The sequence below is a fragment of the Macrobrachium nipponense genome, chromosome 44 (assembly GCF_015104395.2).
Source record: "Macrobrachium nipponense isolate FS-2020 chromosome 44, ASM1510439v2, whole genome shotgun sequence".
Lineage (NCBI taxonomy): Eukaryota > Metazoa > Arthropoda > Malacostraca > Decapoda > Palaemonidae > Macrobrachium > Macrobrachium nipponense.
In genome coordinates, this window is record NC_087221.1 from 48,893,837 (window position 1) to 48,911,476 (window position 17,640).

The window sequence follows — 17,640 nt, forward strand, 5'->3', positions numbered from 1 at the left end:
ACAAATCCAATATTCTGAAAGCATGGAACATTTCAAAACGCAATTTACAATGGAAACAATTATTTTCTGCATGTAATAAAAAAAAGGGAATTAGTACTTTAGTTTTTCTTTGATCCCACAATATCATGACCCCCGTTTATTTTTCGAATCGTAGGTAGCCTAATTCGTTCGTATATAAGATTTTACTGTTCTCTCAGCCTACGTAGAAATCTCACGTTGCTGATGTTTTACCTCTAAAACATTTATTTTGCTCAAATTTAAGTCAATTAAGGCTTAGACATTGGATTCGAAAGTAGTGATATGTTGAGCTGTTAATTCAATTTTATATGAGCAAATTTTTACAAAAACTTTTCATACCTACCTACGAGTAGTACAGATTAAGGCAAGGGGTCCTAGGTTAGGCTAGGTTAAAGTAAGTTTGGTTAGTTCTTATTCCCTCTGATGGAATGCACACTAGGCCTTACAGTAATCATGACCCCTGGGCCCTGGCCAGGTCATGACACGGCGTCCGAGGTTGGGTTGGGTCACAGGGATGTTGGTTAGGTCACGTTTCCCCCGAAATAGTACTTTCTACGTAAATACCGACAGTGGCTGTGACCCTTCACTCCAAAACAAATTTATATAAAAAATAAATAAATAAAATCATCAGTACTGAAACAATGAAATTGTAAAGGAACACCCACCTAATACTTGGCACGTCCTCCGAGCCTCTTCTTGCGCAATTCAATATGCTTTTGGCAACGATATTTGTCTTCTTTTTTTACAATTGATTCACCAGTGAAAAACAATTTTACACTCAATTAACCACATTCTTTATGAACACTAACATTAGAGAGCATTTTCTTGGTCTGTCTCAATTTAAATAATAATAATAATTTAAACAATGGTACAAATTGAGTCTACAGAGATCACGAAACTCTTCTAAGGCGTCTGGCAACAATGGTGAGATTCGTTTCAACCTCTTCACCACGATGTTAATTAAAGGTCGTAAGGAATTAGATTGTAAATATAACTTTGACCAAACGCTGGGGTCTATGGGGTTATTCAGAACTGATGATAATGCTGGAATAATTGCTAGGAGAGGGTGGAAAGTAAGATGAAAGAGAATACGAATGGAAGTATATAGCCTAGTAAAAGGAATGAAGGGGATTACAGCCAAGACCTCAAGAAACGCTGCACACAAAACAGATTTTACATTGATCTGTCAACTAATTCCACCGAAATTTAACCCTCACTTGTAGCACTTAATAACACGCACTATGCCGTCATTTGTCTCACCGATTTATGGGAGATATTTCAACCGAATCTCGCGTTCAAACATGGAAATTTCCAGCCTTAGTCAATCACGGACTCCCCTTGGACACTGATAATTTTCCCGTCCCCTAAGCCCGCCTTCCCTTTGTCCCTAAATTTTCCCGTATACCGCAGAGGATAGAGGTCAGTTGTCAGTTAAATCAATTCATGCATTCCAATGCACGAATATGGTCGTAGGTTAAAACAGGAGAAACATGTAGTACACGTAATTTTCCCCGCTCCACCTTGAATTCCGTCTTTCCCCTAACGCCTCGTCCCTATATTTCTCTATTATGTGGAGGGCTCAGTTGACATTTATTTAACATATATATTCCTTGTAGATTTTATCCAAAAACCTGTATTTATACGGGTTCCATGAAAAAATATTGTTCTAGCACTACTAATTGGTTATGTGATATCCCAATGTGCTTTGGTTTCTTTTTCCATAGCTATCTACCCTTTTCATAAAATTGGTTTTCCTTATTTATTCAAGAATTCGGGTTGTTAATCTACTGTTTGACACAAAGTGCTTAGCCCAAAGATATAGAGTGAGAGATTGGACTGTCACATGCAAGTAGGGCACCTTTGCTGTGTTGATTCCCAGAAATGGCAGCAGCAGTGACTGCAAAGACCAGCACCAATAGCACCTCTTGGGTAAAGTATTCAACTCTGTCCAGAAGGATTTACAGCTGAAGAATCAAAGGAGAAAGAAATTAATAGAAGCAAAGTCAAAGGGTAAAAACTGGGTGCAGTTAGGGGAGGCAAAGGCCTACAGTTCACCTTGTGAGGTGCAGTGTGGAACACCTCTGTGGAGATTGAAGACTTTTCCTACACCTAAGGTTAAGTCTCCCTACAAATGGCAGAGTTTTAATATAATCTGCATTTTTCCTAGATATTCAAAATGTCTTTCATCATGATCCACAATGGTTCCCCATTACCCATTATTAGCTTCTTTCTAATTTGAAAACCTTGTTACCATGCATCAGTGATTGGTCTAGCTCTTGCTAAGCATATCCACATACTGCAAAGACTTCAGGTGCATATATCTAGGAAAAATACATATCTTAAAAATCCGCCATGTTGTGGAGAATGGGGGTACTACAACAGGTCTCTGTTATTCCTTTTAAAGATATATGGCCAGCATATATTCAAATTCTACACCATCTTCTTAACAGGATAAAGACAATACCATTCTATCAGACTCATTTATTGGCATTATTATCACATGACAGCAAATAAAATAAGCACAAAAAAAGCATTTCTTTTTCTTCTGACAAGATCAATAAATGGGAGGAAAAATATTGAAACAATTTCTATACAACACTAACTGATCAATTGCCTTAAGGTGTTCACGAAAAGAAATTCAAGACGAAGTGAACACTTATGAATTTGAAAACATTTTGCTAATCAATCAGCAGCACTTCTGAGGGGTTATTCCACAGTACTTGGATACTTTTCGGTGTAAAACATCAACAGTGAACCACAATCATGAATTTAAGACACTGAGCAGCCCTAATGCAGACCTTCGTAACTGAAAACATCCAGGAGAAAATTTCTTTAGCTATTACATAAAATGTTCAGTTCTGTGAACTGACATTTCAATACCAAAATAGTTCCCATCTGGCCTACACATTTTATTACCTAACAGAAAACAAGTTACAGTGATAAAATTAGAACATAACAGCAGCTGTGGAATGTACTATAAGCTGGCGACTGAGAATGCCCATCCTCAAAGATTTTAATGCTCCTGACTTCAGAGTATTCAAGACATTACTGTATACAACACATTTATAACCCTTACCTGAAACAGTATTCTGAAGTGACAAACTGAAGTCAAAATTTCCCAGAATAAAAAATAACTGCTGAACCTAGCATCTTTAAAAATATTTTACCTGCACTCATTTCTTTGAGTATTCAAGTCAAAATGAAAAAAATTATTGCATCACTTTGTCTCACTGCAAATGACAGTACTGTATTAAGCATAAATAACAAACTGAACACACTGCCTGAAAGTTTCAGACCAAGAAATGCACAAATCAAGACGTATTGTAAATGCCATTTGGATAAACCAAAAGATAAGTTGTATAACTAAACTCAGGTAGCAATTCCTTTAAAATTACATTTGCTATAAAAGAAAGAATAATCTAACTTAAACATTACCATATAGTACATATAAAACTATGAAACATATGAGGATAGGAACAAACTGTATATTTAATAAAAATCATTCTGCCTGATACAAGCAGAGTTTGTACAAAATGCACAATTATATGCAACACAAAAACGAAGCATCTTCCAGACTGTAATTTGAAAAACATCTATATAAGATTTTAAATATTAGCTCTACTAATGCTGAAACCTCCATTAAACCCAAATGGTTTTCTGCATGGTCTCCAGAGATATTAACAACGATCCATCATTTCACGTACAGTACATAAACTTCTTTACTGAGTTTCAAACTTTACTTTCCAAGAAATGCAATTAACATTATTTATTTAAGAAACATGAACAGTTCAGTTACATTACAGGGTACACCCTTTGAATTCCAATGCAAATGTTATCCATGCTCTGTTATCTGGCTCTTCGGATAACAAAATGTATATATACAACTAATAATATCACAGAGAACCTTGATATTGTATGCAATACATTTCCATCCCTTAGTGTTCAAGGATTTTGCTCGTCTTTCCTAATCTCAAGATGTGATTTAGCCTACAAACCAAACTGATGAAAACAAAATCAGACCTTCAAAAAGTTTATTCCTTAATACTAGCTACCATCATACCAACACAGGATCTCACTCAGAGAGAGAATATATATGAATGCATACTACATAACTGGTATAAATATCTGATGACATAACTTGCATCCCTTTCCCTCCATATTTCAAGAGTAGTATATAAATTGAGAATGCCTAACCAAATAACATGACATGTTGCCTACAAGCACCGTGGTGGATGTGTTCAGCAAATCACAGTCGAGAGCACTATACAGATGATATCACAAAACTGACTAATTGTCTCAAGGAATGGACAACCCCAGTGAGTCTCCTTCCCAAGAGAGGGAACCTACTTGTTTCCATTTGAAACTAATTCTCATGTCAAGTTTATAACCTAAAAATTCAACATGGGAGAACAATATAAAGTACTGTAGTTGCATATAGTGTACACTGGTTTCACTTATATCTAAGAATGCAAAAAATGAAATATACATAATAATGAAATGTGGAAAATGATATGAAAAGATGAAGAACTGGATCTGTACGAAAAAATAAATACTGTGTAATGAAGTCCCTGAATAACATAAAAGTGATATGCTTTGATTCTACACACTTGAAAAATTCAACAACATGACATAAATGACAAGAACCTTAACAGGTTAACTTCTACAACAGATAATATCTAATGTTTATGGAGCTTATTAAACATAACAAAAATGACTGTTGCTCAAAGGCCAAATTTTTTTCAAAACAAACTACTTGAAGGGTGTACATTATTTTTTTCATAAAACCTATTATTTTATCCTGAAACATAATATCACATTAACTGAGGAGTATTACATAAGTGATCTGTTGCCAGATTTACAGAAGAGAAATCTACTATTACTGTAGTCAGCATTGACTGTATTTCCTAAATGACTGTCAGCTTTTGTCTATCAAGACTGAAACAGGATATAAGATGACAAAAGTTTTTGGAATAACTCCTACTAGCAAATATCTAACCAACACATGGGATCGTCTTTTAGAGGTCTGTGGCTAAAAAGGTGTCGGGAAAATTTTGACCCAGCTTGCTTTGTCAAATAAAAAGTAGTTATGCCAAAACCATAGGCTTTTATTGCAAGTACCAGAGGTGAGTGACCCACCGAAATAATTTTGCCCTAAACTGCAAAAGGTTTCAAATTCCTTAATTGAAGCAAGCATCAAGTAAAGACACAAAATCACCAGAGTAAATGAAATAAACTCTTCTGCCAAAAATTACTGAAGAAATTTATGAAAGGGATTCAGGTAGAAATATTGGCTACCTCACATCCACAACTTGTTCAGTTCTCTCTAGTCTCTCTGCATCATACACAGGTACTCTTGTCTTTGGAATGTTGAAGTGAGTGCCCATTACTTCAGAGATTTCTTAGCCATTCTGCGTATCTGTAAAAATAAAACTGTCACTAAAATAAAAACACGACACCACTCATGGAAAAGCCCCCACAAAGGGGTGTTACTGCCTATGACAGGACATGCAGTAAACAGTACACAGTACCAATGATTCTTTGCAGTATCATTTTGGCTTAAATTACTTCTTGTTTTGCTTTCCATCCATCTCCATTGGCCCAAAATGCTTTAATTTTAATCAGCAAGAATTTTACCTACATTTAACAAATAAATTCTTTGGACCAGCTCTTCATAAGTTAAACCAAATCATGGTATGATCAGACAACTTTTTATAATAATTCCATCAAGGCTGGCTATTGAAACCTGAAAAATACATACCACACGTTTGTGAAATTACCCCCAGCTTCAAAGAACCAAGACCAAAAATATATAACACAAGCTCTTCATAAGAACGGTTTTGTATCCTGATACTGTTGTAATACAAAAATTATGAAGGTTTAACATTAATAAAATTCCAGGTCTGGATGTATACACAATGTCTCCTACATTTTGGATTCTTATTGTGTTGTTATGTCACAGCTGTAAGTTAATTGCGTTAATGGTCTATTCCTGCACTGACTTGTTATACTCTCTATGGCTCATGCTCATATTGGTGTTACCGAGTACTGTATAAGTAACTGTTACTTGAAATGTTAAATGCAAGGTACTACTCAATAGTACCATTCAGATAAACTGTAAAAAAAGAATAACCAGCGAAGAGAACAAACTGCATTGTTGTGTTAAGTCTACATTCTTTCCATTTCACCTCTTTTAGTTTTGCACAGCAACCTCATCCATTTCAATCTCGACAAAAACTCAATTTCCCTAATCTCTTCTACTCATCTCTACTTTGCCTTCACTCTCTATATAATTTTTAAAAGTCTTCCTACACTTCACCTTTGACAGTCCATCTCCTGTCCACCTCTTAAAAAAAAGTTTACCACAAAGGTAAAATTCGAAGTCCAGTATAATGCAATCAACGGATTTAGTAGTTACAGTAAATATAAATCCTTTTAAGGACATCATGAAAAAATAAAAATCCTCAAAAAATACATGCGTCCAAGGGTACTTACCAACAATTAATATGTCTAATTACTACAGCAGTTATTTTCCTCTTTCCTGAGCAAGGGCCGCTTCAATTTCAATGGATACATCTGGTAATGGAGGCCGCCAATATTGTAAAGAAGAAAATTCTCCTAAAGTCTCCTGGTGGGGTATGGAAGGAAACATGTGATTGGCGATATCACACAGGTTGGAGTATCTGTCAAAAATAAAGAAAAATACAATATTACCCACAGCTGTTCCATTATAGTGTTCAGGGTGGAGAAAACTCATTACATTTTTAGTCCTAAAGGGGAAAGTTTGACATGGAAACATCAATGAAGGGGAACAATGTTTAAAGCTGGTCCCATAACAGCAAAATGTGTGTATATATGTATAATATATAAGTTTAAAGAGAAATTTAAATGTTTTACAAGGAAAAATAATGGCAAAACATCTATATCAACATGATTCATTAAGAAAATGTAATACAACTGCAGTATGATCCCATAAACCCTACTTTACAACAGCCAGCAATGTACATATAAATGTGGGAATCATTATTTCTGGTTTTAAAAAAAATAAATAAATAAATAAAAATAAAATTGGGACAAAAAAGAATATTGTAATGCAATACTTAGAATGACTAGCCCATGTTACAATGTTCTCCATAACAATTGCAAGCAAGTTAACATGTTAGTCTTGGTTATTATATTATGTACTCTTAAAAAAACTATTGGTTGAAAACCTTGGCAGTTTGCATACCACATAAAAATGTCTTAAATGCCACACATACATTATTATCCAGTGTATTTTTCAAATTACTGTGGTTTTCCTTGTGCCTTTCACTATACCTTCTGTATTCTAACTAAACAAAACCTATTACTCTGTTTAAGAGTTCCTTCTTATGGAGAAAGTTTGTTTAGGAAAGTAACTACACAGAAAGAAAGAAAAAAGTACTATTTTAAGACTAGTCTTAGTTAGGTCAAGCAAAAATATCAGCATGAGAAATAAGTGGGGCAAAACTTTTTTACTAATCCAGTAAGAGCTGTATCAAAGTTCTGTCTAACTTTTGATGAATTTATGGTAACTGCCTCAAAATGCATGAGTACTGTATACAAGTTAACAACACCTCAGCTCTTATAAGTCCTTTTCCTTAATTCTAATTAAAGAATCTACTATCTCTTAAAGAGAGAGAGAAAAAAAACAAAGTAGAGAAAACTTTCCTACTGATCTGGGTTAACTTCTGAAAAAAATAATTCAAACACCAAAAAAGATAGCAAGAAGAAACCAACCACAAGTAAAGTTAGCAATAAAAGGTAGTTTATCCACAACACTGATAAGAAAAAACCTTTGCTCTCTATTCAGGAAACAAATTAAGAGTACTACTTACATAGCACCCGAACGCTATCACCAATCCCTTTCTTAACAAATTCACCCCTTCAATTCTCAAAAAACCAATCCTTTTCTGTTATGAATCTGACAGGAAAAAAATCTTAAACACTAAAATACCAGAGAGAAGACTCCAAATAGTTTCAAAAACTTCACAAGCTGTTGTGACCTATTCAATAACCTTGAAAGAGGGGCTTAGTTTGTAAAAAAAAATAGCCACTTTGAGGCCATCATCCACTTGTAACCAAAGCTAAATTCTAACAATTTAACAAAACTGGTAATAATATATTTGGAATGCATATACAGTAAATACAATTTATGAAGTGTAGGATACCGTATCCTTTGCACCATCAACCTAAAATGTTTCCGAGTTATAGCAGCTGGAATAAATGCGATACCAGTTTTCAACATGAAAACTGTTACACTAAGTAACTACCAGCATATATTACATGTACTTAGCAGGTACTGCAGTGATTTGTAATAACTCCTTGACTAATGTAATTGCTAAAAATTCACTGACATGATTTTTTCCAAGTTAAGATGTTATGAACATATCAAGTGAACTTGAAAATGTTGTTAGGATGGAATATCCCAGAGAATGTTCAATGCAAAATCCTCATGGAAAGGGAACAAATAATGCCGAGGTTAATCAGCACCATTACAACTCATGTAAGACAGTTTCCACATGAAGACAGCTGGGAGTACACAATACAAACTTTCTGAAACCATGCTATCCATGTTTTTAATTTTGAGCTTCAAACCATTCAGATCATGTGACCACAAATTTGTCATCTTTTGTGGTTTGCCAGGCAGAAACATAAACTGAGCTGAAACTAGTATCAACAATGTTAGAAAAACTCAAATTACAGGCAATTCATAGGTCAACATTCCAAGAAATATTAGGTCAAATGTTAAAGTGAGCAATTTGCTCATGATAAAACACAGTTGAACTAAGCGACTTGGGGTTGGCTTTCAATTCTCTATTCTAATTTTCAATTTAACCAGCCAATTTGGTCAAATTTAAACTTTTGGGACTGGCCCAGAGGAAGTCATTCATGGGGGTAATTTCAAGTTCAGCTTATGAATGAAGAAAAGCTTCGAGAATTTACACACTTTCATGATATGAAACCAAGAGAGAGTCCAAGCTCTGTGCAACATCAAGAAAACGCTTCAATTACTATCGGACAGCCAACTCACTCACAGACAAAACAATGCGGCTCAAGAAGATACTGCAGTGAACCATTCCCTCCAATGACCACTACAGTAACCCCAACCAACATACACTAAAACAAAGCTGGAAAAAATAGTCAAACTGCCAAAACCAGACTGATATATGTAAAAAAGTTCAAACAATTATTTCTACATCAGAAACCTTTCTAATACGTAATCACCTAAGTGATTTTTTTTTCAAGTGGTTGACGGTTACCTTAGTAAAATACATACTAAGACTTTAGCAACAGCATATATCCCTGTACATCCTAACTGCTGAATATATAGAATTTCTTTGTGAAAACAAGTCTCCCAAAATAGCTGTGTTCTAAAACTATGCTACCTGAAGTCAGAAAGGAAATTGTTCTCAAGTGTAGACTGAATTTTACTAGTCTCAGAATTCATTTACTGCTAATTCTTATCTTTTCATCCCTGAAATTTTTAAGTCCCAGTCCAAACTGATGCGCTAAACTCTACAAAATGCAAATTTGAATCTTGTTTTCTCAAGGATCCAAAAGGCACATCAGCGATGATGACAAGTCACAAGGTTAGTACTTCAACAGAAACCATAATAATCCACTCCCAGAAGCATGCTGAAAATGCAGACAACAACATTAGTAACATGAGTTCTGCAAGGCATTTCATGTTAGTAGTGTTCCAAACGGAAAAGCAGATTCTTTGATAAGGCAATATGCAGTTGATGTTATACTTCATCCCAACATTTCTCCCCGTTCCATAATCTCTCAAAGCTTTCATGGCTATGTTCCTTCAACTGTACATTTATTATCCATATGCTACTATTTCTCTAGCTTTGGAGGGCTCCAGCTGTCCATTGTTCATATGCCAAATATTTTTCAAGTCCAGGGGAGGAAAAGGGTGGCAAGATACTGCAATATCAGGAAGAGGGACACAATTCCTTAACATATGTCTGCAAATGCCATAGGCAATAAAACTATCAGTACTTGCAAGAAATAAAATCTAGCATACTCAAGTATCTTTTCAAAATATGAGCAAGGGGAAGTTTAAGAAAGAAGCTCTAGTTTATAGTGATGAAAATAATGTACTAGGATTCCAAGGCATAACAGAACGCCAGGATGCAGCACAACATCTGAGGAAAACTTCTGGATCCCAGAAGACTAAAAGAACAATGCAATGCAAGCTCAAGGAGTTATTAAAATTGGCTGCGCCAAACATCAGACTCTTACTCTGCTTAAGTGAGCACATTATGCAGATGAAAAGCTTCTCTAACCTTCCTGACGAAAGAAATCAAGGAGTATCCATTTTGAAGAGGGCCTGGTTTTTAAGAATTCCTCTGTCTCTGCTAGTACCTTATTCCTTTCATGCATATTTGTACGTTCTTTATTTTTGGGAAACATTCTTTAAAAAATGTTTCACTTAATAATTTTTCAAGTTTATTTCATCCCCAAAATGGGGACTCTCAGCTTAGGATCCTAGAGAGATTAAATCTATACCAGTAGGGAATCCTTCCCAATCACTGTCAAAATTATCATCTAAGAACATATCACTGGTGTCACTTTCATCGCATTCACTATCACTGTACATAAAGTTAATGAGATTTCTAGGAACCATTGTCTTCTCAATGGGAGGAAATATCTCATCAACTACTTTGCTTTGACGAACGTAACTGTAAAGATACGCAGCAAATCAGTTTAAACAGTTTAGCCTTTCTTCCAGGTTATAGCATTTTATTTATAAAAAATAAAACTACAGAGATATAAAGCTACCAAAGCCTCTGCAAGGCTACAAAGTACAGTATACTATATGTATACTGTGAGAATTTAGGAAGTCAAACATTAGGAGTATATACAGGAGTAAGACTGAAAATCTTTAATTTAGTTTATAATGAAAGGCCGAATGTAACAAAACTAAAATAACTACTTACGAGGACTGGAATGTTTGCGTCAGTTCATGCTTCAGTTCTCCCCGATGATTTATGGTGAATATGCGGGAAATAGGGATACCAACAGCACGATATGCCCAGACATCCTTAAAAAAAATTAGCTATTGATAGATTGCATGTTCCCTATAAGAATTATTACTCATGAATTAGATATTTCACAATTTTTATGTTTTTCAATTTTTAGGATGAACCCTCCTTACAAACAGGACTAATATATGTTAATTAAATTATTTACAATTACCAAAATACAGACCTGATACCGAACACAAAATTTCACTTACATTAATCCTATTTCCATATCCTGAGTAGAATGGATTTCTCTCAGGTGCAAACAGAGCCTGAATATCTCTGAGACAAGAAATTTTGAATTCCTCAGGCTTCTTCTCTATCACTTCACGGTGGAAGGCCTGAACAAGTGAGGTAGGATTTAAAAGAAGAGGCCCATCTGGCAACGACAGATCCCCTTGCTTGATGGATCTTAGGTAGTCACGAGTAATCCTAGCTTGCCCTGCAATTAAACAAATAAAAGGATGAAAATAAAATAATACAAAAGAGTAGCACATTGTCTGTTGTTGTTGTATGAAGAGAATCACAGGTTTGAAACTTAATACAAATTTCATAAATAAATAATTCCCACTCACCAATAGCTCTGGCTGAAAGGTAAAGGAAGTGGTATCCATTATTCTTGATCTTCGTGAAGAGCTGAGCTACACCGCTCTGAGCCCAGTCTTTGCCAAGGATAGGCAGTAGATGACCCAGAACATCTGATTTTGTTATGGTACCATCAATATCCGATACAACAATCTTGGCATCATGATTCCATAAGAAGATATGGCACTTGCATCTAGTAGTACCCTGGTAAGCTGTTGTCACTGAGAACAACGCCTCATTGCTGCCTTCACGGAGATTGAGCTTAGCCTTAAAAAAAAAAGGGAAGTGTGTGGATAGAGCTATAATATACAGACCAATTTACTTGAATACATAAGACGTTAGACTACATCCCTGTGAATACTGACAAAACAATTTTTCTACAACAATAAAATTTGCACATTCTCAGCTAACAGATAAAAACTATTGTATAACATTGATTTGTCCACTACTTTTAATGTAATTTTACCCAAATATGCATAATATCCTCTGATTTCATGAAATTTTAACCAGAGTAATCTAAAAGTTTGCTTTTACTGGAAGGGAATCAAAGTAAATACTGCATATCTATTAATCTTATCCATCCAGACATAAACACAATTCTGTCATAAAGTATTCTAGAGACCAAGGTCTGCCCATTAAAAAACTTACAATCTGATCAGATGTTAACCTCAGACTCTTCTTGAAACGTTCTCCAGATGGCTGCCTTTCTTTCATTTCTTCTTGGTCCTCAGACTCTGAAGAATCAGTACCTGGTCTCCTGTCATGGTGACCCTTTTTCTTTGGTGTACCAGGTAAGCTGGTTTGGGTTTCAGCTGCTGTTACTTCAATAACATTTGGATCAATGCTACACCCTTGTTTGGCAGGAGCACCAGCCTCTTGCATGTGCTGTGAAGAGACAGAAAAATAATTACAATTATTAATGCTTACAATTATACATTCAAGAACTACCAGCCATATACTAGGTATGCTAAGTACCCAAGATGGCTGAGAGAAAAGAGATAAGATTAGCTCCTGAGTAGGCAACACCAAATTTTATTTGTAGTATTTCAGCATAACTTTGAAAATCAAGAATGAATAACAACTAGAGAAGTAACATGAATAGCAGCAAGTCTTGGCATACAATACCAGACCTTTTCAAAAACCTGCTACCAATTGGCTAAAAACCAGTTGAAATATGAAATTTGGTAAAAACTAAATTCAAAACAAGAACTAGTGATAGTCTACAATAAGCTAAAATTGCATTACAAAAAATTGAAAATTTGCTTATTTCCAATTTATTTACAAAAAAGTTAAAAAACTAAGAAAAATACATAGGATTGTAACATTTCAATAAAAAATCTTAATACTCCTATCTATTCATATCTGCACCTATACATAAAGTCCACCTAGATAAAAATAACAGAAGCAACAAAAAGACCATGCAATTATCAAATTATGCTTCTCATTAAAGCAAAGATCATGCTGCTGGGTCATACCAAACAAATTTGAAACTTGTATGTAACCTGCATATATTTTTTTCTCTGTCATGCCTCTTTTCTTTGAATAAATCTGTTTATACTAAATTTTCTATAAGACTTTTGTCAAATTTTTTAATAAGTACAATACTAAAATATACATCAACTGCAGATTGCAGTGAAGTGTTTCAAGAGCTCATAAAATTGTCCTTCAAGAATAAGCCATTCTTAACTGAGCACAAAAAGTATATACCTAGATCCTCATTCGAAAACTGCAAAAAATAATGCAAGTTGAATCTCACTACACTACTAATAAAGAAGTTCCTGCTTTTCTATGAACAGTATTCCCACTACTTGACCCATAAATATTACATATATGAACTAAATCCCACAACCCAAGACAAAAGAACAAAAAGCTGCAATAAAATGTTTTTGCTTCAAAAAAGCTGCCAATCTATTGACACCTTTTCCTTCCTATTGAACTGTTTGGGTAAAAGGCCACGTAAGCACACAGCACAGCAAAACAACTATTTAATTGGGCAAAATGCATTAAAAAAGTAGACTAAAATAAAGATTATTTGGTCCCTGCTGTAATTTCAAGCAATGAAAATGGGAAATGGAAAATACAGACTGAGGAAAACTAAAACCAGGCACTCAAATGCTTTGAAGCTATGTGCCTTATGGGGTGTAGAGGAGAAGGATTTGAAATTACCAACCACTCGGCAGTTAGGCTTTCAAGACAAAAATAAACAGGTAAATGTTGTAAACTTAATAAGTACTGACATAAATACCTCAGTACTGAATAATATTGGGAGAGAGAGGGAGACAGGGATCGTGGAACGCATCTGGAATTGTATAAAACAGAATTTTTCAGATTTAGCTAAGAAAAGAGAGAGAGAGAGAGAGAGAGAGAGAGAGAGAGAGAGAGAGAGAGAGAGAGAGAGAGAGAGAGAGAGAGAGAGAGAGAGAATATATTCAAAGTAGCAAGCTATTACTATTTACATGAAAATTAGTTAACTTTTTTTTCATTCAAAAGTACACAGTAAATATGCAAGCTGGAATCCTAACGTAAGTTTACAAAATTATAAGCATTATAAAATACTGATATTTAGAAGTGTAGAGTATCAAGCAGTGTCATTACGTACTAGCTATTTAAATTGTAATGAACAAAATTCTAATGAAAGCTACAGTGAATAAGAACAATACAATATTGGAAAGATAAAAGAAGACTCCGGTTTGTTTTTAATTTTAAATGGGAATTTTCAAACACAACCACAGAAATAAACCCCTAGCTAACAATGCCCTAAATCTCTATAAAGTAGGGAAAATTATAACAATTGTAGCTGATTCCCTTCAAATACACTACCCTTTGTTGAGTTATTGTGAGTGAAGAAGAGATTCTCCATCCACTAGTTAACCAAAAGTATAGTATTCAAATCAAAATGTGTCTAAAGACAGCCTAGCTCTTGGAAGACCTAGAGAGAGCAATGTCAACTGAACACCAACACTGTAGTACGAAGTACGTAACTTCTAAATCCTTATTATTAAGGTTACAGGAAATACATTTATGCAAAGAAATGTTCCATGTTCCAATGCTAAGGCTGCATCCCCACGACTGAACTTAGTTCGATGTGACGTCAAAATTTTGCCATTGTTTCTCTGCTTCTGACATCACATCAAACAAAGTCTGATCATGTGGATGCAGCCTAAACAGTTTACGCATTAATTATACTCTACAAGAACACTATCATCTTAGTTAATTACCTTCATGCATCACTGAATTCTTCACATTCATTGGTCCATACAATTTCTTTTATAATTATAGGACCAGATTTTAATGGCACTCCACAGTGCATTTTACATCTTCAATAAAAAAAATGATATTGTTATGATACAATAAAGTTTGTTCATACTTACCTGGCAGATATATATATAGCTGTATTTTCTGAAGTCCGACAGAAATTCAAAAACTTCCGGCACCCACAGTGGTCGGCCAGGTGGTTAGTACCCATTCCCGCCGCTGGGAGGCGGGTATCAGGAACCATTCCCATTTTCTATTCATAATTTTTATTTCCACTGTCCCCTGAGGGGAGGTGGGTGGGTACTTAATTATATATATCTGCCAGGTAAGTATGAACAAACTTTATTGTATCATAACAATATCATTTTGTTCATGATGAAACTTACCTGTCAGATATATATTATATAGCTGAATCCCACCGTTGGAGGTGGGAAGGGACAGAATAGAAGGATTTTGGGAAACAAATGCATGCAGATGATTTACATCTTGGTTCCACCTGTTAGCATAGCTGGCTTCGTGGTTATTATGCCACGAAAGTCTGCTTGTGCTACTAGAGTTGCCAGCGAGGTAGAGACCTATATAGCTGGTGCACTCCTAGATGATCTGTTCAACAGGGGCGAGACCACGACGTGACTAGACCATAGACCATACCATGAGGGCTAAGAAGTAAAATAAATATATATATAAAAAAATATATATCACCACCTGACCAACCTAGCCAAAGTTAAGGTGTGTTAACTAAGGCTTAAGAGTTAAGAAGTCACCGTTGTCGGCGACTCAACTACTAAATTAAGAGCTCTTCCTAACCATTTTCTACAGGATAGGATGAGTGGTACTTCTTGCCCCCAAGATTGTGCCTGCAGACACGTATGGCCCTAGCGAGCAGCAGATCTCATATGCCATCTTCACATCTCGCAGGGAGTGTGAATTGAACACAGAGTTGCTTCGCTAAAACACGGTACTCAGGATGTTGCTGAGTGCCATGCTCTGTTGAAATGCTTCGAGCCGCGCCCTCACCTCGTGAGCATCAAATCAAAAGATTTCAAATCTTTGTGGGCAAACACAATGAAGGAGGCTTTTTTTGAAAGAACTCCTTAACAATAAAGCCAGGGTGTTCTTCGATATGGGCAAGTCTTGGTCTTTTCGGAACACTGCAGATTGTCCGTACGACTTCGACTTTGAGTTTTATGTAGATAAAACTTGAGAGACCTGACAGGGCACAGGACTCTCTCTGGCTCTGCCCAATAACTTGTGCCATCCTTGATTCCAAGCTCCTGGCCCAAGAACAAGACGGGTTTCCATTCTTAGGCCACAACAGAAGGCTTAGAGAACGCACCGCCTTGTGTTCACTAATGCCAAAACTTCTGACGATAGCTGAAAACCTCACTAACCCTCTTTGTCGTATCTAGGGTGGTTAGAAAAAGGCCTTCCTGATCACGTGCAAGAAGTAACAGGTAGGAGATGTTCGAATGCTTTGACATCAAGAACTTCAGACTATGTCTAAGTTCCATATTGAAAGCTTCGATCTGGACATGCACAGTCAGTCAGTCTGTACTAAAGTCAGGTGACCGACCAGTTGACCAGTCAGACGAATCAAGGACAGATAGGCTGTACCTGAAGACCATAAGGCACTATTCTTCGCTGAAGGATGAGTGTCTGGACTGCCTGGGCGATTCAAGCTAAGCAAACCTTAGGGGGTGTATCAACGCAACCCAACGTCGTTAGCGAATCAACTCCTGAGCCACTCCTGACTCGAGCTTCTGGTGCCAGGAGAAAGGAGCGAGGAGCAAAAAGGCGATTCAGTCCCGAAGGACGATGCCTGACAGTCCAACCTGGTGTCATGTTTAAACGATCATCGGGGGTGTATAAACGCAACCGACTTCGTCAACAAGAAACTCAGGGCTACTATATGTCTCCTGATCTCGCACGAGAGTGTGACTCCGAGAAAACAGGTGAGACAAAAAGTAGATGGTGAGCGAGTTTCGAGATTCCACAGAACTCAAAGATCGTGAAGGGCTTTGTTGTTTGACAGAAGCAAATCTCTGAGCCCAAAGGCCGTCAACAACATATTTGCGTGTTCTTTAATAGTTGTGACTGCCAGCTATATCCCATTCTTCAAACGGAAAGGGAAGACGGCAATCTTATGCTGTCAACATCTCGATAGTCTGAACGTAGTCAGACTCAGAGCGGAGAGGTTATAGGTACCTTTCGTGTTAAAGTAGACCGACTCTCTCGGAAAAGGTCCTTGGAAGGACGTGACCTCTGTGAATCTAGGATCTTGAAGGCCAACATGGGGCGATTAGCGTCATTGTCGCTCCCTGTGATGGTATAAATCATCTTATTACATTTTCTAAGCGATTGAAAAAGGGGAAAAGAGACTAAAACATCCATCCCCGTTCAATATCATAGCGAAGAGATGAATGAAAGGACGTCCCTAAAGTCTCCATAACTCTCAACATACTTCTAAAGAAAGATTCCACTCGGAAGTCAGTAGTGCTGCCGTCGATCGAGACGATTCGTACGGACTTTTGCAATCCTGTAACGAACCTCTAGAGGATCGTTACATTCTACGCCTGTTGTTATAATAGGCTCTTTCTCGTAAACCCGAACAGGGACCGAGAGAAGATACTTCCTAAGATATGAGAGAGCTGTGGAAGATCAGAGTTGATATGGACCACTGGTTCCAAAAAACTCGTTTCCAGGACTGGAGGGACGACTGAATGCTTCCACTTCT

General features: G+C 36.3%; 1 protein-coding gene and 1 long non-coding RNA gene across 8 annotated transcripts in view; one reads left to right on the plus strand and one right to left on the minus strand.

Annotated features, from left to right (window-relative positions):
- The window catches only part of LOC135204330 (uncharacterized), a 1,876-nt gene extending 1,780 nt beyond the window's left edge, over positions 1–96 (plus strand). The window contains exon 2 of the long non-coding RNA XR_010312178.1: positions 1–96. This exon is cut by the window's left edge and continues 638 nt beyond it. This is a non-coding gene — a long non-coding RNA (uncharacterized LOC135204330).
- A 2,388-nt stretch (positions 97–2,484) lies between these two features.
- Positions 2,485–17,640, minus strand: part of LOC135204331 (phosphatidate phosphatase LPIN1-like) — a 53,051-nt gene continuing 37,895 nt past the window's right edge. For 4 of the 7 annotated variants that reach the window (XM_064234517.1, XM_064234520.1, XM_064234514.1 and 1 more), the window contains 7 exons: positions 13,897–13,950; positions 12,300–12,536; positions 11,642–11,918; positions 11,282–11,508; positions 10,983–11,086; positions 10,285–10,724; positions 6,559–6,698 (listed from right to left, as the gene is read on the minus strand). In XM_064234517.1, the coding sequence (XP_064090587.1) occupies positions 10,523–10,724; positions 10,983–11,086; positions 11,282–11,508; positions 11,642–11,918; positions 12,300–12,536; positions 13,897–13,950 (1,101 nt within the window). In that variant the 3' untranslated portion in view covers positions 6,559–6,698; positions 10,285–10,522. Of the gene's footprint in view, positions 5,435–6,510; positions 6,699–10,284; positions 10,725–10,982; positions 11,087–11,281; positions 11,509–11,641; positions 11,919–12,299; positions 12,537–13,896; positions 13,951–17,640 lie in introns of those variants that run through there. The other 3 variants (XM_064234518.1, XM_064234515.1, XM_064234519.1) reach the window with 3 other exon arrangements.